This window comes from Platichthys flesus, chromosome 5, assembly GCF_949316205.1.
Source record: "Platichthys flesus chromosome 5, fPlaFle2.1, whole genome shotgun sequence".
NCBI lineage: Eukaryota > Metazoa > Chordata > Actinopteri > Pleuronectiformes > Pleuronectidae > Platichthys > Platichthys flesus.
This window is the reverse complement of record NC_084949.1, coordinates 25,447,230-25,474,945: the sequence shown is the minus strand read 5'-3', so window position 1 is coordinate 25,474,945 and position 27,716 is coordinate 25,447,230. Positions and strand designations below refer to the sequence as shown.

At 43.6% G+C, this 27,716-nt stretch overlaps 2 protein-coding genes across 3 annotated transcripts; both read right to left on the bottom strand.

Moving 5' to 3' along the window:
* Nucleotides 1–84: 84 nt before the first annotated feature.
* On the bottom strand, nt 85–20,129 carry LOC133953483 (transmembrane protease serine 6-like). Its single transcript, XM_062387407.1, is given in 18 exon segments — nt 85–328; nt 1,257–1,393; nt 9,593–9,710; nt 9,712–9,871; nt 10,464–10,632; nt 10,737–10,853; nt 11,062–11,178; nt 11,828–11,926; nt 14,953–15,095; nt 15,452–15,561; nt 15,684–15,796; nt 16,014–16,150; nt 16,268–16,487; nt 17,402–17,619; nt 18,128–18,195; nt 18,376–18,518; nt 18,628–18,760; nt 20,121–20,129. Coding segments are annotated over 18 exon segments (2,376 nt in total). The 3' UTR covers nt 85–163.
* LOC133953174 (interleukin-2 receptor subunit beta-like) lies at nt 19,513–27,041 on the bottom strand. 2 transcript variants are annotated; one of them, XM_062386967.1, is made up of 10 exons: nt 26,914–27,041; nt 24,429–24,651; nt 24,230–24,344; nt 24,044–24,140; nt 23,509–23,596; nt 23,298–23,431; nt 22,440–22,662; nt 22,064–22,157; nt 21,906–21,969; nt 19,513–21,165 (listed from the first exon to the last, which is right to left on the bottom strand). In XM_062386967.1, the coding sequence occupies exons 2-10, from the start codon at nt 24,535–24,537 to the stop codon at nt 20,248–20,250; spliced, it is 1,842 nt and encodes a 613-aa protein (XP_062242951.1). In that variant the 5' UTR covers nt 24,538–24,651; nt 26,914–27,041; the 3' UTR covers nt 19,513–20,247. The 2 variants fall into 2 exon arrangements, with proteins under 2 accessions (XP_062242951.1, XP_062242952.1); XM_062386968.1 differs by having other exon boundaries at nt 24,044–24,137.
* Between the last annotated feature and the right edge of the window lie 675 nt (nt 27,042–27,716).

Sequence of the window (27,716 nt, the reverse complement as noted above, 5' to 3'; positions counted from 1 at the left end):
AGATTTCTAGCTTTATTATTTTATTTGAATATGTATTATCATATTACACATTTCATTATATGTTTTGTATTTTGGCATGTTTTTATTACTGTATAGATGAAAAGCTGAAACATCATGTACATCATCACTTGTCCTGATGATGATGACATGGATCCTCAGGGACTCAGGGGGGGGCGATGACCTTCTTGATCCAGTCAGTGAGCCTGGTGATACGAGTGTAGACGCCATAGTAGCCTGGACGCGCGCAGCCTTTGCCCCAGCTCACCACCCCGGCCAGTAACCAGCGACCGGACGGCCCCTGACAGACCAAGGGACCCCCGGAGTCCCCCTGACAGAGACAGGAAGTGTTACAGTGGCATGAAGTGAGTTATGACAGCTCTATGTTCAATAAAGACAATAGTACTAAAAGATGATGGTCAATATCTAGATAATAAGGGGGAACTAAATACATCCGGACTGGATCTTTTTATTGACATTCAATTTCCTCAAATGTTTTATGTCATAGGAACCTTACTGAATAGTAGGAAGCTGTTTGTAGTGCACAGTTTAACGTTTGCTCTGATGTAAGCTTGCAATCAGCATGTAGTACACTAGGGGGCAGCACAGTGACCTGCAAGCAGCTCTTTTATAGAGTCAGAGTAAGTGAGAGTGTGATCACACTGTGGATGTGAAAGTGTCACACACACCCAGCAGACAAACAGCAGCATTAGCAGGTGGAGTTGTGATTTCAGTTCAACTGACAAATACAGATTCACTGTGTTCAGCTCCATGCTTCCAACTGTCTGCTGTCTCGACCCGAGTGGGTCTGGACCACAGAGGTCTGGAAATGATATCGGGGTTTGGGTCTGATCACACTCGCCCAGCTATTTACTAGATTTTTGTTATATTACACGTGCCTGTAATCTGGGAAAACATCAGGTTTGGGTTGAGCTTGGCTAATTATCTCCCTGGCTCAGTCGGCTTCAGACAGAAAAGAATGGCCAGACTTTTATGGGCTCATAGTTTTAAGGCTTTTTCACTTCAGCTCAAAGCAACGCTGAGGAGATAAGACTCAACCGGAGAAATAAAAATGTTAAAACAAAGCAGAAAACATTTAGGATGGTGGATCAACTTCTCTGCGAGCTGCTAAGTGCCATCTTCCATTTCACATAGTAATTGAATACATGGTTTAGATAAAAAATTAATTATAATGCAACTTTAAATTAAAGCTTCACTGACGTGGAGAGGAAACAATCTGTGGTTGTGTGTGTTCCTACCTGACAGGCGTCTTTCTCTCCAGCGCTAAAACCAGCGCAAAGCATTCTGGGAGTGATCACGCTGCCGTAGGAGCGGACGCAGTCTTCCTCACTGACCAGACGAACGTCCACCTTCTGAAGCGCATTACTGGCTTTGCCTGGAGGAGGTCAAAGGTCAAACAGGTCAGTGAGTAGATTAGAACAGATTTTTCCTCTTTTTAGTAAAGACAAAAAATAAACTTTATTTACTCTTCTCCCTCAAGTTACTGACGTCTTCACTGCTCGGTTTTAATTCGAGGGTTGGACATCAGCTCCTCAGTGACTCTTCAACTTGAACAGAACTCACCTCGTAAAGTCAAACATTAAACTTATGGATGTTTATCACAACAACAAGCAAAACAACATCCCGTCAATTCTCAGGAAACTTTAGGTGTGACATTCAACGTGCGACTGATGAACTGCCTTTTTTTTTAAAGACCACACAAAACAACATTAGATCACATCCTGTGAAAATTATGTGTTATTATTGCATACCACAAAAAAAGCCAGTGGAACATAAAGTTTTATGTTCGTCCAGGAACAGGAATAAAACAACTTTATTGCAAAACTATAAAAAACCTGTGTTTGGACTTAATTCCATAAAAATGAAACCTACAAGTCAAGTGCACCAAATAAAAGTCCACTTTAAGATTGTTAATGTTTATAAAGCTGCATAGTTATTGTAAAAGCTTCTTTTTACAAGGTTTAGTGAAGGTTTAATATATTTTGTTTTAAATACATACATTCCTTGACCTTTTGTCCTGTGGAAAAGATTTTTTAAAGATTAGAGCTTTACAGTCCTTGGGGGATTTATTGAATTTCTTGTGGTGATCATGAAAAAACAATTTATCAGGATGTAATTATTAGCATTTGAACAACTTGGAGCAAACTCAGCTGAAAAAAGGTTTGTTTCATGAGCTAAAGTGAGCTCTGATTACTCATTGGTATTAATTGCAATGAGACTGTGGGACTTAGATGTAGTTGTACGTTTCCTAAAGGAAAAATCTTTAAAAGTCACTAATTCAAAGGAGACTAATTCATGATATTTTTTAACTGTGTTATTACTATTGAAGTTTCATATGTTCACAAAACATCCCTTTCCACAAACTGTCAGTTGCTGCAGCTCTTCTTTTCAGCCTCTGTCTGAAACACTTGGTTTTACCACCTGTCTCTTTAAAGCCCCCCCTCCCATGAAGACCAGTCTGCTCTGATTGGTCAACCGCTCCCAGTATATGCAGGAAATGTCCATAATCCATGTTGTGCAATAGTGCTTGAAAAGAGTTACCATAGAATGGTGTGCCTTTAGGCACTCAATAAATTTGGTTATCAAAATAAAATGTAAAACATTAATATTTAAAATATTAATATTAAATCATAACTTTAATTGGTTAAAGTTCTCGCGGGGCACCACCCTTCATAGAAGGGAAAAGATAGCCAATTTATTGATTTAAGATCAGTCTCATTTAGATCTAGTTCAATTAGAAATCTCAATATTTGACCATTAAAGATTATATAATGAACAATGAAGGTTATGGAGTTCTGAGCAGTGTAACGGTTGGCAAGATTCACTTATGCAATATTAATGACAGAACATTTGTTAAAGAACATTTATTATGAACATTATTCTGAGGTTGCCTCACGGCACAGGGGGAAGGTTTAACTAGGTGAGATGCTATGCGTGTCTGTGTGGATGTTAATCAGATAATGATAGTCAGGGACAAAGCCTGTGGCGAGCCTAACTATTAACCTTCCTTTAACTTATGCCTACAACGTCACAGCATATATCAAACTTATAAACACACACCGATCAAATAAACAGTCTTGCTTAGCGTAGTATAATTATTAAGCCCAGATTATGTTACCAGTCCGAGAGAAAGAGGAAAAGAAGTTGCTGTTCAGTTTGCAGTTCTGTGACGTCTCCTGGCTTTGTGGTCGTAGAGTTCTGAATTCGCGATTCTGTCGAGCCGTGTGCTCAGATGCTGGTTGAAGTTTTCCTGCAGGACATCGTGTCGCTACGAGGAGTTTGGTAGAGCTTGAAGGGCGAGGAGATTTCCTTGAAGAGTGTGGGCAGGGGAGTTGCACCTCTGACCTCCAGTTGTGGGTTGGATAGAGAAGGAAGCTGGATCAGCCAGGCCCCCCCCCTTGGCGATGTAGGAGAAGAGAGGCTGGACAGCCTGCTGGCCTTCGAAGGATTGTAGAAAGAGAAAGATCTTGGGGAGACCTCTCCTTATATTGGCCCCGGTGACCTCACAGGTCTTGGACCAGAGTGACCAATAGGAGTTGACCCTGGTGGCTCTTGACACCTTTGTGTGATCTCTTTGTACACCAACTCCCTCGGCTCTGTCATTCACTCACATGGCTTTTCCTACCATAGCTATGCTGATGACACCCAACTAATCCTGTCTTTTCCCCGATCAGAAACACAGGTAGCAGCACGAATCACTGCCTGTCTGACCGACATCTCTCAGTGGATGTCTCAACACCACCTGAAGATTAACCTTGACAAAACTGAACTTCTTTTCCTTCCAGGGAAAGACTCTCCCATCCACGACCTGACTATTAACTTTGACAACTCTGTGTTAACCCCCACTCCGACGGCTAGGAACCTGGGCGTAACACTCGACAGCCAACTCTCCCTTACTGCCAACATTTCTGCAACAACACGGTCCTGTAGATTCATGCTGTACAACATCAGGAGAATACGCCCCCTTCTCACTCAGAAGGCGGTGCAGGTTCTGGTCCAGGCTTTGATCATCTCACGTCTAGATTACTGTAACTCGCTCCTGGCAGGTCTACCTGCTACTGCCATCCGACCTTTGCAGCTCATCCAGAATGCAGCAGCTCGACTGGTTTTTAACCAACCTAAATCCACTCACACTACTCCTCTCCTCCGCTCCCTTCACTGGTTACCAGTGGCTGCTCGCATCCGGTTCAAAACACTAGTACTTGCGTACCATGCTGTGAACGGATCCGGTCCAGTCTACATCCAGGACATGGTCAAACGATACACCCCACCCCGTTCACTCCGCTCTGCTTCGGCCAATCAGCTCGTTGCTCCCTCACTGCGAGCTAAACAATCATCAAAAACACGACTGTTTTCCGTCCTGGCTCCTAAATGGTGGAATGAGCTCCCCATTGACATCCGGACATCAGAAAGTCTACACATCTTCCGCCGAAAACTAAAAACATACCTCTTCCGACTTTACCTTGAATGAAAAAAAAAAAAAAAAAAAAAAAAAACACTAACAACTTTTTGAAACTAACACTTTACTAGCACTTAAATGGCACTTACTTATAGCACTTTGTAGTTTTGCTTTATTTGAAGAAATTGTATTTTCTTGATTCTTGTCGTCCTTGGTATGTACCCTCGGGTTTGAATGCACTTATTGTAAGTCGCTTTGGATAAAAGCGTCAGCTAAATGAAATGTAATGAAATGTAATGAAATGTAATGAAATGTAATGTAATGTAATGTAATGTAATATTGCCCTGACCCCAGGACATGCAGCATCCTGTTACATCCTCTGGGAGACTGAGTTCCTTGACTTTCAAAGATCAATGGAACCTGTTGCATCTTGGGGGATTGAGTCCACTCCAGCACATGCGGCAAGTTTGACTTAGAGGAGGCCTGTGGTTTGCACAAAAACCATGTCCCAACATCCCCCCTGTGGCTTCAAGGATCGCACCTGACGTGAGTTCCTGAGGGCATATCTGAACATGTTTAATGCAAGGCTGGAAAGGTCAATTGTCAGTTAATTTGGACGGTAACATCTGGGCATTTGTATATAGTATCTAGTTAAGCTAAGCAAGATTCAAAATAGACAAATCATTCAGAGTTACAGTAACAGTTCAATATGAACAGCCTGTGCTGTTCACTAGGTTTAGAGAGAAAACAGAAAAATGTGACATTTTTAATTGTAAGACAAGATGTATAGAGAGGCACGTACAATGATAAGGTCATTCTTTTTGGAATGTCCAAGAGTTTTGTTACCTCATTGGATCTTACTCAATGTAGTACTCAGTCGTATCTGTTAGATTTAACAATTTAAAACTTCTCAGGTTTGCTGCAGAAGGATGTCATAATTTTCTAAATCTCAAAATTCAAATGACTGTGTCATTGTTTCTGTAATAATATGCTAATGTCATACCCTGTTTGGTATGGACTCTTGAATATGACATGAATATGAAAGGTGTTCGATCCAAACATATTTACAAAGTTGGCAGTGGTATATAAGTTTAATCAGAATTTAGGTTTTTGAGTTTGCTGCTGTCGCTAACAAAACTTTTTTTACCTATTTAACTGCATGAAACTTAATACTGACTGTCCGTACAGGATTTAACTGTGTTATGGTTATGGCCGTGAGGAGCGAGCTCTGGATAGCCTGTGTCTCGGCTCAGGGCTGTAACGCGCTGCGGGGCCAGGCTCTAAGTTGCGTTCAGAGGCGCTGTCACTGTGTGCTCGGTCATAACCATATTTTGAAGTGTACTCAGAGATGCTGTCGTCATCTTCTGAGTAGTGGTTGTCTGTTTGGGCCAGAATGTCAGAGTACGGCTTCCTGCAGCTTCTACTGTGGGAATGCCTATCTCTGGGCAGTTGGTGAACATGGCGGATACGCTCTGTGTCCCCATGCTGCCTGCTGTCACCCCCCCTCGTTTTGTTGTGAGGGGGCCTTTTTGAGGCTGTGGATAAATTTGACACCTTGGTGTTTGTTCTGACAGGCTTGGTTGCACCAACTGTAGCCTTGAGACTGATAACAGTTTCCCAAGCCACCTGTGACATCTTCCTGATCTGCTGCATTGAAGGTTTTCCTTCCTGTGTCATCAGTACTACATGTGTGCGGATACATGGATGTAAGTTACGTAAGAACATGGCCTTGAAGGTGGGATTTTCTTCTAGGCCTGGTTCGTTCTTTCCATAAAAATAAACATGTCTTAAACGTTTGAAATAATCCTTGGGATTTTCGCGACGTGAATGTTTAATTTCGGATGCTGTAACAATGGCTGTTATCTCATCAGCAGTAGAAGAGAATTCCTCGACTAGTGCTTGACGGAGCTCTGTGTAGTTACTTGCGACACTGGAAGGAAGTGACTGAATAAACTTGTGAACAGCTGTAGTGCTGGTTTTTACCACAAGTCTAACCTTCTCTCTTTCTGTTGCATTTGGCACATCACTTAAGCTGAGATCTAGTTCTCTAAAGTAATTATCAATGTTGTGATCACAGTTGTCTGGATCAAATTGTTCAATATCTTTAGCTAGAAACTCCAGCAACTCGAAGCGCGGACACTGTGAGGTCCGGCTGCGTGCATCTCCTGCTACAGGTCTCTCTGGTTGAGGGGGAGGTGCTAAAACATTTTTGAATGTTGAAGTCCCCCCTTTCGAGAGTTGTGCACGGAGCAATGTGTCATGCAGTAGTGGATGAGAAGTGTATGAGGCACAATGTGTTCTTGAAGATAAACTACATATGTCATCAATGTCAGTCTCAGAGTCAGAGAGATGGGCGGTTAAGAAGCTGTTACCTCTTCCTGTCAGTGGAGGATCAGAAAGTGACTTCATTCCCAAAGACTTCAGGTCGGATGGGATTCTGTCCCATCTTGGGAGTGAGGAGGGAGTTAACCGTACACTATCAGAGGAGTATGAATCGGAGTAACCAGAATCACATTGGTTCAAAAACTGATGTGAGGCCGCGCCTTCTAATCTAAGTTTTAACAATTCCTCCTTGTGTAAAAAGAGATCTGACTCTGCTGAGTGCAGGTCTTCCAAATAGTGCAGAGTTTTCTTACTAGCAGTCTGAACCTCCTGGAGGAGAAAAGCATTTTGTGCTCTAAGGGTATTTACCTCCTGTTCCATGGCTGCTTTGCTCTGACAGGCAAGGTTGATTTGCCTGTGGAAATTAAGAATCATACATCTCAACAATGGACCCTTTGATGCTGTTTGTGCATCACACCTGTCATTAAGTAAAGAATCTATTTCTTTATTACACTCATTGAAGTTCAACTTGTTGATGAATTCAGGATAGCCAGGGTTCAGGCTCGGTGCTAGGGAAGAAACAAATTGTTCTACACAGGGGTTCGCCATTGTTGGATCTGAAATGTAAGGATTAGATTTAAGTTTATAAATCAAAAACAGTGTGGTTGGCTTTGGTGTTGCGATGGCAGACACCTTGTAGTGTAGATTTGATCATACACTAGCCTAACCAAAACTATGGTGAGTAAAACAATTCACCAAACTTTGAATCACACTAACTGATATGCAGGGCAGTAACAGTTAGGGGTTCTATAAATTCACAGGGCTGTAAGCACGCTGTGGCTCTTTCTCATGTTCTCTTATCCAACTTAGGCTGATATGCTAGGCAGTAACAGCCAGGTACAAGCTCTGTTACATAGGGCCGGTGGCACGCTATGTCTTAATTCAAAAAATTTTAACAGTTACAGGCAATCTTGCAGCTTGACCAGTTAACATTGAATATGTGATATTCAAATGTTAAAAGAAATTCTTAAAATTTCAACAAAGAACGTTCAACTAGAATTATTAGCAACAATAGCAATCTTTAAGGGTAACACTATGGGACTTAAAGTGGTAGTTCTTAATAATTAATTATTAATAAAGATTTAATTTAATGAGTAAATTAAATTTCACCACAATGCACTTGTTTGTAAATAAGGTTGAATGTCTACTCCGGTAGCAGACTAGTGGAATTGAATTCAAGCCTTTGGCTTGACTGGAAATTCCAAATTCACTTATTTCTGGCCTTTGCCAAAAATGAAAAAAACACATTAATATTGCATAGTCATGAATTTTTTTTTTTGCCAACTGTACTCTGCCTCACACGGGCTGCACCATTTATGTTAATTAGGTGCAGCGTTCCGCCCTCACACGGGGCACCATTTATGTTGTGCAATAGTGCTTGAAAAGAGTTACCATAGAATGGTGTGCCTTTAGGCACTCAATAAATTTGGTTATCAAAATAAAATGTAAAACATTAATATTTAAAATATTAATATTAAATCATAACTTTAATTGGTTAAAGTTCTCGCGGGGCACCACCCTTCATAGAAGGGAAAAGAGAGCCAATTTATTGATTTAAGATCAGTCTCATTTAGATCTAGTTCAATTAGAAATCTCAATATTTGACCATTAAAGATTATATAATGAACAATGAAGGTTATGGAGTTCTTAGCAGTGTAACGGTTGGCAAGATTCACTTATGCAATATTAATGACAGAACATTTGTTAAAGAACATTTATTATGAACATAATAAAGTATAAAAACACAAGTTACTAAACAATCAAACTAACTAACAGGGAGGTGTGTGAGTGTGTGTGTGAATGTATATTAGCATGCTTTAAAGAATGGTCCCTGAGATAAGAGCCCCCCCCCCCCCCCCCCCTTATTCTGAGGTTGCCTCACGGCACAGGGGGAAGGTTTAACTAGGTGAGATGCTATGCGTGTCTGTGTGGATGTTAATCAGATAATGATAGTCAGGGACAAAGCCTGTGGCGAGCCTAACTATTAACCTTCCTTTAACTTATGCCTACAACGTCACAGCATATATCAAACTTATAAACACACACCGATCAAATAAACAGTCTTGCTTAGCGTAGTATAATTATTAAGCCCAGATTATGTTACCAGTCCGAGGGAAAGAGGAAAAGAAGTTGCTGTTCAGTTTGCAGTTCTGTGACGTCTCCTGGCTTTGTGGTCGTAGAGTTCTGCATTCGCGATTCTGTCGAGCCGTGTGCTCAGATGCTGGTTGAAGTTTTCCTGCAGGACATCGTGTCGCTACGAGGAGTTTGGTAGAGCTTGAAGGGCGAGGAGATTTCCTTGAAGAGTGTGGGCAGGGGAGTTGCACCTCTGACCTCCAGTTGTGGGTTGGATAGAGAAGGAAGCTGGATCAGCCAGGCCCCCCCCCCTTGGCGATGTAGGAGAAGACAGGCTGGACAGCCTGCTGGCCTTCGAAGGATTGTAGAAAGAGAAAGATCTTGGGGAGACCTCTCCTTATATTTGCCCCGGTGACCTCACAGGTCTTGGACCAGAGTGACCAATAGGAGTTGACCCTGGTGGCTCTTGACACCTTTGTGTGATATTGCCCTGACCCCAGGACATGCAGCATCCTGTTACATCCTCTGGGAGACTGAGTTCCTTGACTTTCAAAGATCAATGGAACCTGTTGCATCTTGGGGGATTGAGTCCACTCCAGCACATGCGGCAAGTTTGACTTAGAGGAGGCCTGTGGTTTGCACAAAAATCATGTCCCAACATCCATTTTAATACTAAATCCCACTGTCTACCAACACCTCACCCTCCCATTCCCTTCTCACCCCCCTCGCTGAGAGCCCCCCAGCCGGTGACCCAGCAGAGCAGGCCCGGATCCAGCGGGTGGGTCGGCGGGGGCAGGCAGACGGGAAGAGCCGGTCCAGGCTGCGGAGGGGAGGGGGGGGCGGTCCAGCTTCAGGAGGACCAGGTCGTAGTCGGAGGTTCTGTTGTCGTAGTCTTTGTGGAGATGGATCTCCAGGACTCGGGCCACCTCCTCTGTGGGGCTGCTGGGACTGAGGAGGAGTTTACCCAGGTGGACTGTCCACAAGGAGGCGGAGCTGTGCCTTGAGGAGGAGAAGGAGGAGGAGGAGGAGGAGGAGGAGGAGGAGGAGGAGGAAGAGGAGGAGAAGGTCACCTGTCATATGTTATAGGAGCTTTATCTTATACTTGTTCATTCTCTATCGATTAAGAACTAAATATCCCAAGATTCAGTATCTCAATAATTTTACCTCTTTCGTGTCTTTTAAAAGTAAATTTATTTTGCTTCCAAAGCCTTGTCAAAGTTTTATGATTCAGTAAATGCAAACTTTAATAATTACTAATTATTAATTATAAAACAGTAAAAAAATACAAGCCGAGCAGTTTTTAATCCTCAACAGGATGTCACCGCTTTAAGTTTGGCCTCGGTCGGTTTCTTGTCATAGATAGAAATTTATATTAATACAGAAATATGCTGATTTCGAGTCAAACAGGCTTTTACACTTAAAGTCTGAACAGCAAAGACACAACACAAGCTCTGAAAATAAAGGAAATTCAAAGAAAACAGAGAAATAATAATTAATTATTTATTTATTTAGTTTGTGGAGGCAGCACTTTATAACACCTCGCTCATCCCACCACTTCCTCCTCTCTCTCTCTCTCTCTTCCTGCACGTACCTGTCGTCATAGAAACAGTGGGCGGCGGACACCACCCACTGGTTGGAGATGAGAGCCCCCCCGCAGACGTGGCCCCCCCGCACCTGAAGGCTGGCCTGCCATGGCCACTCCCCCTCCGAGGCGTTGGTGCCCCCGACAATACGACTGGAGGCCTGCCTCAGGCCGCAGTCTAAACACACACACACACACAGACACACACACACACAGACAGTATTTAGCATGTACTTGCTGTCTTTATTTGCAAAGTGTGTGTGTGTGTTTGTGTTATCTGACCACACTGTTTTTCATCTGAGGCATCTGGGCAGTCGGCAACAGAATCACACTCTGGGTTTGGCTTCTTCAGACACGTTCCATCAGCACACACATACGTCACATCTGTGCACTGTACACCTGGACACACACACACACACACACACAGATGAAAACACAAACTGCTGCAGCTGTAGCACGTATCCACCCTGTGTGTTTCCCAGTGTCACTTTACCCATGACCTCCAGTAAATATTCTACACAACAGCATGAAAAGAAGCATTTATCTTATGTGTTGTGTGTGTGTGTGTGTGTGTGTGTGTGTATGTGTGTGTGTGTGTGTGTGTTACCTTGAGTGCAGTTCATCTCATCTGAGGCTCCAGGGCAGTCCGGCTGTTGGTCACACAACTTGGTGTAGTCCACACATCTACTGTCATCCTCTGGACACTGGTACTGAGCCACACACACTGACACACACACACACACACACACACACACAATATGACAATCTATGCAATTTAAATACTATATAACAAAGCAATAAATGCGCTTTTTATAGTATTTGGAGGTTACTTCATGACCCGGCTATATCAACACATAAAGAACAAAACAAATATTGGCCTTGTGTTTTAATGAGCTGCCAAATACCACATGTATTCATACTGGGAGGAACCGTCTGCCATCACAGTGGAGAAAAGAAATCAAGGGGAAGAAGCAGGGCCATCGAATCCGGTTAGCATCACTCTGACTTTAAAGCCAGCTTGCTTTCATATGCAGCGGCACATCACAGAGGCTTGTGTCTCAAATGTTTAAACATTTCTACCGTTAGCCAGTTCTGTCACATAAAACTGGCTCAACCGTCACAAGTGGCATCACAAGTTGTGTGGTGGAGGCTTGTGGTTTGTTTTCACCCCTGAATACACCGTGTTGTTATACCCTTGTGTCAAGAATTCACACAATCAGGAAGTCCTGTTATAATACCACTTTCATCTGGCAGTAAATGGCTCAAACATATAAATGCGTTGGACTTTACTGGGCTTCTGTGAACTTATCAATTGTTGTTGTGTCTCAAAGGCAAAAAATACATTATGTGGAAACGAGCATTGATGGAAATACCACAGTTCCTCTCATCGAGTCCATTGGGACAGTCCTTGATTCCATCACAGGCAGGAACACACAGGCCAGTAACGGTGCACAGAAACCTGCCTGGGCAAGCTACACAACACACAGACACACAATTAGATAACATGCACACAACTGAACCTCTTGTCTGTGTCTCTCCTGCATCCACAGCTTACGATCTGATAGGTTGAAGACGCTGTAGTACAGCTGAAGGCCCGGCCCTGTGAGTGACACCTGGGACGTCAGGAGGACGGTCACCACCCTGGACAGCGGGGACAGACGCTCGATGTACGGCTGTGGACTCCTGGTCCCGCACAGTCTGAGCAAGGGACAGAGACGCTGGGATCAAACTCCACTTAATGTACATTTCTCTACAGAGTCGACGAGAAGTTAGAAAAACACTAAAGATTTATCATTTTAAAGTAAATAGCCACACATGGGATGTTGCTGCCCCCTGTTGCTCAATACAGAATCGAACAGTGGGATGATTTGAACGCTACATTTTTATTTTTAATATCCATTATTTTATTTTTTTTAAATAAGCACCTTTCTGCATTGGCGTTCTGATGTCAGTAGTCTGATGTGTGTGTGTGTGTGTGTGTTTGTGTGTGTGTGTGTGTGTGTGTGTGTGGTGTTTATACATAAGTCTGTCAAGCAGCTGTTGATGAAACCAACTGAAAGGTCTGCACCCCATGACCTGTGTGGAAACATTTCACAGGCTTCCTGTCACATGTCTCACCACAGACAGGTGTATGACCTACGTGTATGCTGATGATTACTTTCGTATATGGTCTATTTATTGCCGCCTCCAGGTTTGGCCTAAAAAAATATTAAAGTAGGTCTTAGCGTGTTGTTGTGTAGTTTGAGGTTCACCGACCTTTTCGGTTATTCTCATTTTGATTCTTTGGTACATACGTCAAAATGGTACACGTGGTAATTTGTGGAAACATAAGCGACATAAAGTCACACAAATAGCAAGCAAGGTATGGATACGGATACGCAATTCAACATTTACAGTATATTTGTTGACCTGAGTACTAATTTCATAGTTTAAAAAACTCTCTCAGACTTCAGTTCAGCAAGTTCTGCTGATCTGTTCTAGACTCACCTGCGGTTCTGGACGATCCACTGACCCTGGGTACAGATCTCAGTGTCGCCAGCTCTGTTCAGCTTGTAGCCGTTGAACTCCAGAGACAGACCCATCCATGAACTGGGCACCTAGAGTAAATACAAAAATACAATATAGTGCAAACAGACACCAATTAAAACAAGTCATGCATCAATGCAACAATCATTAAATCAACCGGCAGAGAAAGAAAAAGGATGAGGGCGTGTCTTACAATAAAGACCCAGGTGCAGTTGGTGTCTGGAGGGTAGTAGCTTGGGTAGAAGGGGGTCCACAGTGTCCCCTGGTGCCCTGACCATGACCACAGCTCTATGGTGGAGTTACAATCTGGGAGAGAAATATATCCATTAACAATATGAATCCAAAAGTTAATCTAGAATTATCTGGCATCCAGGCCTGAGCTTCACAGATCTCTGAGGAGAGAACCTGGTGTGTCGATCCAATCTATTCACCAACACCTCGGCCGTCAACCTCTGGGTCAGCATGCTAGTGGGAGGATTTTAGGACTAGTTAGGAAGGTGTGGTGGTTTAGATGGTCTTACCTTGGCGGCCCCGGGCCTGTGCGGACAAAGAGAAGGGGTCCATGAAGTTGTCAAGTCCCTGTGTCCAAACCACTGTCATCCACTCCCCTGAAGACATGATTCTGGGCCAACGCTCCTGTTGACTGCAGCCATCAACACTGAGAAGATAAAAATAAGAGAATTTGCATATCTCTAAAGGTCAACCATCGTCACACAGAGGGTCAGGATTGAGCTAATGTGTCACAGCCGGTGAAAAATCCATGAAAGAGACTCACGATGCGATGAGGCGAGTATCGTTGGGGATCAGGGAATCGAACACCGACAGCCGGTCCTGGCACTGTGCCAGCAGTATCATCACGCGGAGCTCCAGCTGGGAGCCAGGTTCCGCCTGGAGGTGCCAGCGGCAGGAAGAACGCTGTGTGTCGGGGCCACTGAGAGCCACAAGGCCACCGGACAACACCTTCTGGTGGTAGGAACAGTCTTAGGGAAAGCATACCGATGATAATGAGTAAATTGTGTGTTTAAACTATGGATTTTAGCATAGCTGGCAACTACTCATGCGGGCCAGGAACAAACATTAGCTTGTGTAAGAGACTGAGCTGAAAGGCACTGAGTAATGGATGTTTCTGAAAACAATGAATTAATTCAGCCCGAGAAAGAGGAAACTCAATTTCCCACAAACAATGAATGGGCCCTAAAGAGGTAAAAGGAACTGATATAAATATGAACAAACCAACTAACTAACTAACAAACTCCCTAAAGGGATCATATACTGGGTGATCAGCCCACTTTCACACTTATTGGCACTTCCTATATTTAAATCCACCGTTCACAGTGGAGAAAAGAAATCAAGGGGAAGAAGCAGGCCAATCAAATCCGGTTAGCATCACTCTGACTTTTAAAGCCAGCTTGCTTTCCTACGCAGCGGCACATCCACAAGGCTCGTGTCTCAAATTTTTAAACATTTCTGCTGTTAGCCAATTCTGTCACATAAAACTGGCTCAACCGTCACAAGTGGCATCACAAGTTGTGTATTGGAGGCTTGTGGTTTGTTTCCACCTGAACCCCCCATGTTGTTGTACCCTTGTGTCAAGACTTCAAACAATCAGGAAGTCTTGTTATAATACCACTTTCATCTGGCAGTAAATGGCTCAAACTTATATATGCGTTGGACTTTACTGGGCTTCTGTGAACTTATCAATTGTTGTTGTGTCTCAAAGGAAAAAATACATTATGTGGAAACGAGCATTGATGGAAATACCACAGTTCCTCTCATTGAGTCCATTGGGACAGTCCTTGATTCCATCACAGGCAGGAACACACAGGCCATTAAAGGTGCACAGAAACCTGCCTTGGCAAGCTACACAACACACAGATACACAATTAGATAAAATGTACACAACTGAAGCAAATCATCTCTCTCTCTCTAATCTAAACGTCTTGTCTGTTTCTCCCCTGCATCCACAGCTTACGATCTGATAGGTTGAAGACGCTGTAGTGCAGCTGGAGGCCCGGCCCTGTGAGTGACACCTGGGACGTCAGGAGGACGGTCACCACCCTGGACAGCGGGGACAGATGTTCAGTGTACGGCTGAGCACTCCTGGTCCCGCACAGTCTGGGCAAGGGACAGAGACGCTGGGATCAAACTCCACTTAATGTACGTTTCTCTACAAAGTCGATGAGAAGTTAGAAAAACACTAAAGAAATATTAAAGTAGGTCTGAGCGTGTTGAGGACCTTTCGGGTTATTCTCATTTCGATCCTTAGATACATAAGTCAAAATGGTACACATTGTAATTTGTGGAAAGATAAGCGACATAAAGTCAAACAAATAATAAGTCATGATATGGATGAAACACAATTCAACATTTACCGTATATTTGTTGACCCAAATACTAACTTCATAGTATAAAAAACTCTCTCAGACTTCACTACAGCGAGTCAGAGTTCTGCTGATCTAGTCTAGACTCACCTGCGGTTCTGGATGACCCACTGACCCTGGGTGCAGACCTCAGTGTCACCAGCTCTGTTCAACTTGTAGCCCTTGAATTCCAGAGACAGACCCATCCATGAACTGGGCACCTAGAGTAAATACAAAAATACAATGAGGTGCAAACACACACCAAACAAAACAAGTCAGGCATCAACGCAACAATCATTAAATCAACCGGCAGAGAATGAAAAAGGATTAGGGCGTGTCTTACAATAAAGACCCAGGTGCAGTTGGTGTCTGGAGGGTAGTAGCTTGGGTAGAAGGGGGTCCTCAGTGTCCCCTGGTACCCTGACACTGCCCACAGCTCTATGGTCGAATTACACTCTGGGAGAGAAATATTTCAATTCACAATATGAATCCAAAAGGTAATGAATTGAATTCTCTAGCATCCAGGACTGAGCTTCACAGATCTCTGAGGAGAGAACCTGCTGTGTCGATCCAACCTATTCACCAACACCTCGGCCGTCAACCTCTGGGTCAGCATGCTAGTGGGAGGATTTTAGGACTAGTTAGGAAGGTGTGGTGGTTTAGATGGTCTCACCTTGGCGGTCCCGGGCCTGTGCAGACAAAGAGAAGGGGTCCATGAAGTTGTCAAGTCCCTGTGTCCAAACCACCGTCATCCACTCCCCTGAAGACATGATTCTGGGCCAACGCTCCTGTTGACTGCAGCCATCAACACTGAGAAGATAAAAATAAGAGAATTTGCATATCTCCAAAGGTCAACCATCGTCACACAGAGGGTCAGGATTGAGCAAATGTGTCACAGCCGGTGAAAGATCCATGAAAGAGACTCACGATGAGATGAGGCGAGTATCGGTGGGGGTGAGGGAATCGAACACCGACAGCCGGTCCTGGCACTGTGCCAGCAGTATCATCACGCGTAGCTCCAGCTGGGAGCCAGGTTCCGCCTGGAGGTGCCACCGGCAGGAGGAACGCTGTGTGTCGGGGCCACTGAGAGCCACAAGGCCACCGGACAACACCTTCTGGTGGTAGGAACAGTCTTAGGGAAAGCATACTGATGATAATGAGTAAGTCGTGTGTTTAAAATATGGATTTTAGCATAGCTGGCAAATATTGGTGTGGTACAGGAACACCATTAGCTTGTGTAAGAGAGTGAGCTAAAAGGCACTGAGTCATAGATGGTTCTGAAAACAATGAATTAATTCAGCCAGAGAAAGAGGAAACTTAATTTCCCACAAACAAGGAATGGGCCCTAAAGCGGTAAAAGGAACTGATATAAACAGCAGCTATGAACAAACTAACTAACTAACTAACTAACTAACTAAAGGGATGATATACCAGGTGATCAGCCCACTTTCACACTTATTGGCACTTCCTGTATTTAAATCCACTGTTTCCTGGGTCAAACCATTTTGCCAGGTGAGCCATGGACATCAGGAGACCTCCTCAGAACTGGTAAAACAGAAAATAAGATTAATCTAAAACTCAATGATTGACAAAAGTTAACTAAACGCTACATATAGAGAACACAATAAGCCCTGTGTTGTGATGTGTCTGTGGGTAACTAAGAGAAATGAAAGTGTTGCAGCTTGCGGGTCACACTGTGGCTGCAGATGAAGCCGTCACAGGCTCTAACCCTGTGGCTTGTGTCAGTTTCTCTTACTGAATACAATAGAAATCTAGCATTAGCTTACCTCTAATGCCAAGAGCTTAGTGTTGGCTAACCACGTGTGACTATGAGTGTCCCAGCTAAGATGCTAAGATCACACGCTATCTTCTGTCATGCTCGTTTCTGGAAAGTTAACTTAAACACATGCTTAGGTTTTGACACTGAAGTCGTATCTCATTGTGATAACGTCCTTCAAAAAGGAGAAAGATCCTATTAAAGGTCTCTAAAGTTCTGTAATCTTTAAGCTCAAGCCAAAGAAGATGATGCCAAAGTGAGGATTGTTCATATCAAACATGCACGTTCCTCCTCTCCTCTGTTTCTCTCACCGCTGACCGACAGCGAAGGGAGGTGGATGAGGTATCCATCGACGCTGACCATCGGTCCCTCCTCCCCCGAGCCTCCAGCATCCCTCAAGCCCTTCACCAGGCTCGTAGCGACCTTCGTCTGCGTTAGCCACCCAACATGGCTGCTTGGCACCGACATCACTATCCAGACGTGAGCAACAACACTACCATTTCTGAAACAAACAAAGCGGAGAACAACACGCACGACCATTAGCATTGATCGGAAAGTTCAAGCGGTATGCACATGTGGAAGGCCACTCAAGCATTTCCTGTGAGTGAGCCAGACGATCTGTTTTTAGTTTTGGAAACTTAATGATTGTGACTGGTGAGGATGATTCTGATTCTGCTATTGGGCAGTTGTAAATTCCCCAAACCAAATTTCAATGAGTTCTTCCCTGACCAATATTGCATCCTTCTAAGTTGATGGTAATCCGTCCTGTAGTTTTTGCTTAATCCTTCAATCAAACAAACAAAAGCTGATAAAAACACAACTTTTTCAGGTACAGGTAATGAATGTGGCAACACGGTGAGTTATGTTTGGTTAAACCCGGCTGTCCTGGATCTGGGCAGGAACATCCACTTTCAGCTAAGATGGTACCAGACTGGAGCCAGTTCAGTCACACTGGTTTCACAGTTTGCAGTTATTATCGATCTGTACATGAAAAAGTTTGATCCACGTACGCAAAGGCGAAGACACTGGTGTCGATGAAGTATCGAGAAAGACTTGAGCCTCTCATTATCTTTGCTACCTGAAAGAAGAAACAGAAAAACACCATCAACCTCCCTAATTTACAGTCTTACCTCAGAATGCATTTAGCTTCAGAGTATTTCTATCAGGAAGGACACAAAAGCACTTGAGTCTCTGACTGTCGTGATCCAAGTTATTCCAGTTTACATCAGCATCACAGGAATTCACAGTCCCTACTCACCATGGTCTTTACTCCCATGGCCTCGTTCCAGAACGCAGGGCTGCCGTGAGTGGACAGATCAGCAGAGAAGTTCCTGTTGAGGATGGACATGTAGGCTGTGTACTGCTGCTGGACCCGAGGCTCCTCAAACCAAACCCTGAACTCTGTTGGAGAGGAAGGTGAGTAAATCACTGCTGTGCATACACTCATGTCTCACATGTGGATTAAAACTAGATAAGTACTGAATAGAGAAGACAAGATAGAAGTACTCACCCAGGAGGTACCAGCCCAGCAAGGCCCCTCCGACAATGAGGATGATGAGGACGTTGAGGGCAACGGCCAGGAGACATTTGAAGGATCGAGTCTTCCTGACGGGCGGAGCCACAGCTTGTGCGCCAGCTTCAACCTGTGGAGGAGAACAGATAAAAATTGCAATATAAAATCCAATCACAAGTGTTTTGTCTCACGCAGTTTCTGAGTGGGATAGTTCCCCAGTGGGTTTTATTCAGGCACTGGGCTGAGAGGCTCTGCCGTTTTAGGGTTAGATTTTCTCTGGAAAATCACGTTAGCACAGACTTCCCTCCGACAGAGAACAAGGCCGTTCTCTGTTAGTCTGCCCAAAAGTATATTTTCAAAAAGTCGTTATTTCCCTTTTCCCTGAATGATTATGATGAGGAATAAAGCTTCATCGTGTTAGTCAGGTAGGCAGCAGGCGCACTGATGTCACCAACCTTCACCCAGCAACCGTCAACTCCCCTGCACAGGTAAGTCTGATGGGAATGATGTTGTGTTCGCCCAGTTAGATACCCAACCCGTTACACAGAGTTCATTTCACCTTCCATGTAAACAAGAAATCCCAACAGGGCCATGACGTGAGTCTGCTGCACCGAGAGAAAAACCCTCTGAGGCCGAGAGTCTCAAATTCTTAAAAAAGCAGTGAATGCACTGACTTCATGGCCTTAATCCAGCCACATAATTAATCTGATAAGTTTTCTACAGCTACCCAAAATATTATATATCATGTGCAGAGCCCGACCTATGGATTGTGTTCATTTTATCAGCCTGGGTGTGTGTGTGTGTGTGTGTCTTTGAATGTATTGGCAATGATTCCTAAGATTATGTTTTCTGACCTATATGGTAAATAAATGGAATTGAGGCTTGATGCTTTACTTTTTAATCATATCCTTTATTATAAATACATATATATATATTAAAAAAACACACAAATACAACCAAAATTAAAACTTTTTGACCACGTTGAAAAAAGCTCAGAATAATCCCTGCAATTTCAATAGGGCCTCCCATCGGAGGTGCTCGGGCCCTAACTATAGGAGCTTCATTTGCAGCATTTAAATAACATACACAGCATTAAAGCTGTGTATGTTATTTAAATACATCACTGGTAAACCAGCCACTGATGTATATCCATGAAATAAATCGGCTGTTTAAATTATCATACAGACTCTCATAATATCATAAAAACCCATTCACATAAAGTTGTCATTTTTCAGAAGTTTATAGAAACACAGTAAAAAAACATTAAATAGACTGAAAATAAGCTTCTTTCATTTTTCAAAAAGAGGGTCATCCCTTCAATGAAGGACATCGCTCACTTCGTAAATCTACGATACGTTGTGACATGTGTTGCTTTGACACCTGCACTGAACTCTGGGTAATCTCATCTGAAATAAGCTGGAGAGCACAAACATCCGAGTCAGTTGTTGGAACACATCGTGCAAAGTGTGACTGTAGAAGTTTCCTGCTACGTTCTTCATCTGGGACAGTCAAACGTTTGATTTCTGCAATCGGCTGAACTATTGAGAACTTGCACGAGCTAAACGTCTCCAGCTGTCATCGAGTGCTGCACATTTCATGTTGATGGATGAAAAGTTTTCAGTTTATGTTCAACACGGTTCCTGTCCTCGCCGGCATGTATCCCTCACCGGAGGGTCTGAGACTTGGACTTGGACTAAAACCAGAGAACTGTTGTGGGAAAGAAATCCCTGAACGTGGCAGAGCACTTGATGCGAGAGGAGGAGGAAACAGGAAGTGTGTGGATTCGCTGGACTTGTCTTCGTCTTCCAGGCTCTCATCGTGGCTCGCCCGCTCCTCTCCCCCGCTGCTAACCCCTGAATCCTGGCTGGGGAGCTCCGGGCTCTCCGGCTGCAGCCTCTGCACTTGCTCGTAGTCGGAACAAACCTGAATTGACCCTTTGCCAAAAACGCTTCCACTGCCTCCAAACAGTTTCTGAAAATCGACTGGTCCGATTCCTCCCTGTTTCTCCTCCGGTGCTTTGTCATGACTCTCATTGGCACTGATGTTATCGGCCTCCAGAATCTCTTGACTGATCTCTTCACTACTGCACATCCCTGAGTCTAGTCTCTGGAGCCTCAAGCATTCCACCTGGAGCTTCTCAACCTTCTCATAGTCCGAAACGACTGGCAATGGCTCACTGCTGCTGTTGCCTTTGGAAAGAAGCTGTAGCATTTCCAGTTCTTTCATTCTTTCCTCCTCTCTAACCTGTTCCGCATTCCTGCCGTCACCCAGACTGTGACGAGCGCCATGAGGTGCATCACAGGCAGAGGGCAGGGGGAAAGGTGGAGGAGGACAGAGGTGGGAGTAACTTGGGTTCAGAAATATGGAGCTGTTCAACTGGCAGATGCTCTCACTTCTCATCTTCGCCAGCAGAGCCACCTCTTTGCTGCATAGTGTGGCAGCATCCACGGAGGAGACCATCTCCACAGAGGAGATATCCTCCACTTTCCTGGAGGAGAGGAAGGACTCGTTTGCCAGGTGAGGGCTCAACCAGTTCTGGAAGAGAGAAGGTGGGAGGAGGCATCGAGTTAATTAACAATATGCAGAACAAAAACAATTTACAAGGTTATAAACCTGCAAAAATCAACTGCAAAAGGAGAAATGTAAGGTGCTCATGAGGTTTTCTATCTTCTTCCTGTTTTCTTGATTCTGTAAATGCCACATGTTTTGTCTGATGATTATTTTTTTCTGTCTGGTTTCACATCCCACATAAGCGCATCTGTTAGTTTGGTTCTCTGCCTTCTTTAATATGTGTTGAGATTTTTCCATCTTTAAAACGATACTGTGGATTTGTCAGAAAGCGTTTGCTGGGGGTGCCCAGGCTGCAGAGAGCTGTGAAGCTGGTTCACACCTTTCACTGTTTAACATTTTTAACATTTTCCAGCAGGCGGTTATCAGTCAGTTATCTGGGGAAACCACCGAACGCTAACTGCCCCAACAGCCAATGACAGACAGAGCTATTACTGACTTGCTGAAGAGGTGACATTGGACTAAAATGTGTTTGGTAGTTGGAAGCAACTCCCTATGACCACAACTCATTTCCTGCATTTGCTAAATAGGTAATTAAGCTATTTTAATAACACGTTAGAGTCACGCTGCTTGTTCTGATGCCCAAGTATATGAACTGTAATATTCCTTTTCACACCAGAATCTAGTGTGTATCTTTATTTAGAATAAACTGGAACAAACTAAATCAAGCGATGAGGACTAAGATTGAAAGAATTGAATATGCTCACCTGGAAGTTGACATCTTTAAGGAAGGACTTTCCAGGGTCTGGACCTCTCATCTTCTCGTAAACCCTGAAGTACAGGATGACATGGCAGCTGTCAGAAAACACAGAATGCAATGCACGTATAGGACAGAAGTCTTCTGTGTGTGGTGGTGTCTGCTCACCAAGAGGCTTTTTCAGTCCTAAAGAGGATGACGGCCAGAATCGAGGCCAGCGCTGCCCCCCCGCTGATCACGGCCAATATGCCTCCAGTTAAACCTGACGAACACAGGGATTCTCATTAGCTCAGAGGTCGGCACACTGTGTGACAAATCTGGGTTGAGCGCATACAAAAAGAGAATAAGCTTATTTGACATGTCGTATAAGAGAATCGCCGTTTTTTTCTTTATTCATTTAAAGTTCGTCCAGCTGGTTTCCTTCCCTGGAATTCTTGACATGAAACAAATCTCCAAATGCTAAATTTATCTCGGAAACTTGTTACTTTCCACTGAGGTTAAATTAACCAATTTATTCTGGTTATACTTGACATTTAACATTTACTTGATAATAGTTGTGATGGTGGTCTTGTGATTCCCACAGGGGACACCCACGATGCAGGAGGGCTCCATTCACTCCACGTTGACACGCCCGAACCCACATCAGGCTTCACTCGAACACGTGCCTCGTGCTTCTCTCCGAGTGCGAGCGTCTCATCGTCCAGCTGAGCCGTGCACTCCTGACCACAGCTTTTGCTTTTTGTCTGCTTAGTCTGCATGGAGGGATCCTGGCGAAGAAGAAAAACAAACAAGGGGACATTCAACACGTCTCTCCGTCCACTGATGTTTGGGTTTTCTACAGATCATGTGTAAGTATTAGAGAGGCCCTGAGGGTCAAAAGACCACAACAGTTCACACAACACAACACTTTAGAGACAAGGTTAAGATTAAGATGCAATTTTAGGGAAATTTAACCTCTGCTTTTTCACCCATCTGGTGCAGGAAACACAGAGCAGTGAGCAGCCATTTGCGGCGCCCGGGGAGCAGATGTTGGGGGAGTAAGGTGCCTTGCTCAGGGGCACTAGAGAGGGTAGGGAGAATCCTCTTGGATTTTTGGACAGATCAATCCAGGTTCGTCTTTTTGTTGTTTCTCAGTGGAGTCGAACCAGAGACGAACCAGAGACCTTTTCTGCCCATAGTCCAAGTTTCTGCCACTAGTCCACCGCCTCTCCCTTTTTCTGTTTTTTTTTCTTTTTTTTCATTTCATTTTGTAACATCGTTAAATGTGGTTTGGTTTTGACCTTCAGAGCCACTGTAATAAATCATCTAAGATTCACTCTCAAGATCTCCAAACACTTAGTTTTACCACACACACACACACACGCACTCACACTGTATTAAAACAAGCACAATGTATACACACACTCCATGACTGATCCCATCTTTTCCACTGCAGCTGGCCGGTGTAAGCAATGAACCTTGGGCTCTCCTCCACTTCAGAGATCCAGGAAGCGGTGGTGCCGTTGATTCCCGGTTCACCTGGAGGATGCAGCTTGACTGCGGGATCACACAAATGATTTGTTGGTCACCATGGATCACAAGGTAATGCACAGACACTCACTCATCACACTCACTGTGGCAGCTTGGCTTGAAGGAGATGGTCAAAATCTGCTTTGCAGGGGCACACTCCAGGTTTATGGACAGGATGTGAAAGGACAGGAACTGAGAAAACATTAAAAAAATGTATGTTAATACAAGATGAAAAAGATGTAAATGAATCAGAGCTGCTGGACAGTTTCTCTCCTGAATAAGAGATTTAAAGGAGACAAGTTCCGCTCTGATCGGGGTTTGTGTTATCACTTGAAACATGCTCCAATTTAGAAAACACATCATTTTCCCTGAATTTGTTCTGTGTCATAACAAACTTGACATGATTATGCAAATGTGAGGCATTGGCAGTATGGACTGGACTAGGGGGGAGTCGGCTTTTAACTTGGCTGAACTTTGACACTAACAAAATCACCTCTCGAACACACTACAGGTGTTTAAACGTATAGATGCTGTGTCCCTGCACATTAGACAGGTTTGAAGCAAATGAAAAATACAGGAACATTTGTCTCACCTTTGATTTGCACAGATATTTAACAGGATCTTAAATTTCAAACTTACCTTGTAACTTGTTTTAAAGTCCAAGGTGCACTTCCTCAGCGCCGGTCCGGACACATGAGCCGGCTCCAGGTCACAGGAAGCGTTGTATGCATGACTACTGAAAAAGAGAAAAAACGCTCCGGTCACTTCACTGCATGCTGTAGTACTTGAGAACATATATGATATCTTTGTGGTTTCCGTCCTTACTTTGGCTTATCAGTTAACCTTTTGGCGTGAAGTGTGCACAGAGCCTCCCTGTGCTCATACGCACTGCTCCACACACAAGTGATGGAATGGTTGTAGTCAGTGTGGCAGGTGAGATCTGTGGGGAAATGGTTAAATGCCAAATCTGTCATGTGAGATTTTTTACAGAAAGATCTTTTCATAAAATCATTAAATCACTTACTTTGATCCGGCTGGTCGGGACAATCCAGCATCCTGACGCTGAGGACTTGAAGCACAGCGAGAAGAACCAGCAGAGCAGTTTTCTTATTTCTCTCCATTTGTTCTGTCATCAATCATGATGGGGGGGGGGGGTTCTGGGAGATCTAAAAACCTCTGGGGATTGTTGTTTCCAGCCAGACGGTCGACTGCTCCGGCCTGCAGCTCACTGGTTCCTCCTTCTCATTCTGTGCAGATGAAGCAGATGCAACCGAGGACGAGTGAGAGAGGGATTACATGTCATATTTTATACCTATAACCTGCTGATAACGTTCTGAAATAACCCCGACCACAAAGACGTCAAGATACCCGTGACGCCCACGGTCAAAAAGCAGAAATAGACATATTTCACATCTGCCCTCAGTCTGGTTCCATGGCTGACAAACACCTGTTTGAATGTGCCACATTTCTTATGAATTATAAATATAGTCCTATGTTTAGTCAAACTTCAAGTTTCAGGATCAACACTTTAGATTTTTTTTAATCTTTTATGTTTGATTTAATTAATTTCCACCCCCCCCCCCCCCCCCCCCGTAGATGGGATCCAGAGTCCTGTACAGCAGCACTTAGATCCCCTTTGATTCATATTTTAAAAGTAGATTTCTGATTTTAGTATTGAAAAGCTTCAGTAGTTAGTTTCAGCCGTCACCACATCAAGCCCCACTCGCTGAGAGGTGAGATGTTTGTTATTCTTCACACATGGAGGTTTACTCTTGTATTGTGGCAGATGTGAAAGTACAAAATTAACCCAAGCTCTACATCTGTAGTCCGCTGCTTCAAGGTGCTTCATTCCACCGGACTCCCTGGAAGAGAACGTCAGGCAAGTGTCAAAGAGGATGTGGAAATGATGTTCACAGTCGCTGCAGGTCACTTACTGAGAAATCAGTAATCACGATGACGGTCAACGCTTTTTTCTGAGAACCCAAATGTTTCATGATGCACTTCCTGCGTACGACAGGTCACAGATTACAGATTCATTTATCTTATCTTTGAGGGGATGTCACACACCATCAAGTCATGATTTCCATTAGCGTATTTTATTAGAAACGAGCAAACGTGTCAGTTACCAGGAAGACGACCAAGTTCCCTTTTCAAGTTCTCAACTGAATAGATCCTCTGAAGAGCACAATATATATATATATATATATATATATATATATATATATATATAATGATTTATAATACTCTTTATATATATATATATATATAAATACTCTGTGGTGGCTTAAAAATCTTTAAACCAAATATAAGAAGTAGTTCTTTGTAGTTTCTGTCACAGAAGATGTAAATCACACCCACTCGCACTAAAGGTTATATGAACTTTTAAGATAAAAAAGTAGAAAATATAGAGACTGACGATGTGTCTCCTCTTCCTCCCAATGTCCAGACATGAAGCTGCAGTATCCTGGATGTGAGTACAGCCAGCAGCGTCTGCGGATCACTGGGGGGTTTCAACACCTTCTAATCTCAATTCATCAAGTGCTGTACTCGATGGATAACAAGTTTCATTTACCTTTTTTTTATCTTCGTCTGACATTTGGACTTCCCCCAACCTGCTCCAAGAGCAGGTTTTTTTTGTTTTACTCACTTTCTCTCTCTGTTCTCTCCATTTCATAGAGACAAGCAAAGAAATGGAACCACAAAAACTACACACACACACCAAAAACTACACACACACACCAAAAAGCACACACACACACACACAAACCACTTCCTCATCCTTTTCTCTTCCCGGTAAGCTACTGTTGCTTCTAACAAGAAAAAAAAACTCTCCTCATGCTTCATGTTCTCGATGAAACTGGTGCAAAGGTTTGTAAAGTCACAGCCTCTAATGGACTGTACACATAAAGATGGACGACATGACAGCCCCCCAAAACTGAAGTCAAATATCTGGATCAACCCCTGGTGGTTGGATGCAGTATAGGTTACAAGTCCCACCTCCTCCAAGTTGGTTGTCGGGACATGGACCAAACTAAAAAGTCAAAGTACACGTCAAGCTACTTTCTTATAGTTGGCTTCTGTCATTCACTTCACTGTTCATTCATAATGCCACAGTGACAGCTGAGATGCTAGTTTTAATAAATAGATATAAAAATGGATTCCTCCTGTTTCAGAAAAATGAAGAAGAAGCAAGAAGAAGAAGCCATTGTATTTCCAGTCAGATCGAGTAATCTCTTATTTTTGGGGGGTTTCTTTGAAAATGAAAGATCTAAAAAAAACATATTCATCTGTGGATCTTATCACAGAAAGATTCAATGTTTAAAGGTCACTATCGCTGACAGACAAACACACCCACACACACACTCACACAGTATATACACATTTAGATCCCTTCTAATCTTTCTTCATCACATAAACCAACCACACTCGATTCTATCCTCCTGTAAAACTAAAGCCTCACTTCCTCCCACAGACTGGCTCAATTAGAGTTCACTCAGAGAAGAACCTACCCGTCCTGCGAGAACTCGGCCGGTTCTGTCAACCTCACACACACAGCAGTCGAGAAGTCCTGTCCATGGCGGGTGTGTGCTGAAAATGCTACGTTCTTCTCTGAGGATCTGAGCTGATATGAAATGAGTTACAGGAAAAGAGTGGTTGAGTGTGGTTTCTGTGAACGAGGTGTGAAGCCGCATCTGGGTGACACGCTATCCATGTTTCAATAGATGTGAAACAACGACATGGAAAAAACCCGTTCGACATGTTTCCAAGAGGCCGTGTCACAATCACATGTTTGAAGAAGTGACAGAAGTGTGTGCTCTCCCAATTTAGGTGCCGAGGAAATTCCCCTGAATGTAGAAAAACAAAACCCAAAACTGTCAACTCGAGAATCCCTTCGATCTGAAACTTAAAGGATTCCTGTTGGAGTTATGATTTTGTCTGTGTTTGTTAAACAAACTAATTTCCATCATATTTTCAGAAGTGCTGGGGCCGGATCCAAGGAAGGACCCTTTCAATTGTGGGACGGATTTGGATCAAGGGGCCGGATCACCAAGGCAATTTCCTGTATGTGCAAATGTACATGGCAATAAAAAGAATTCTGATTCTGATCCAGGAATCTGTTTCACTTTCTTCATCATTGTGAGATAGTGTAAAGAACCTAAAACTCCCAGCGAGGGATTTTCTCTCTAATCACACAAGATGATTTGTTCCCACACAAACTTTAACACACAATAACCTTGAGAAGACGAGTTTGTGCACATAATTCCCGCTGATGACAATCCTGTGTTTTCACATAGGAGCAGAACAAATTTTA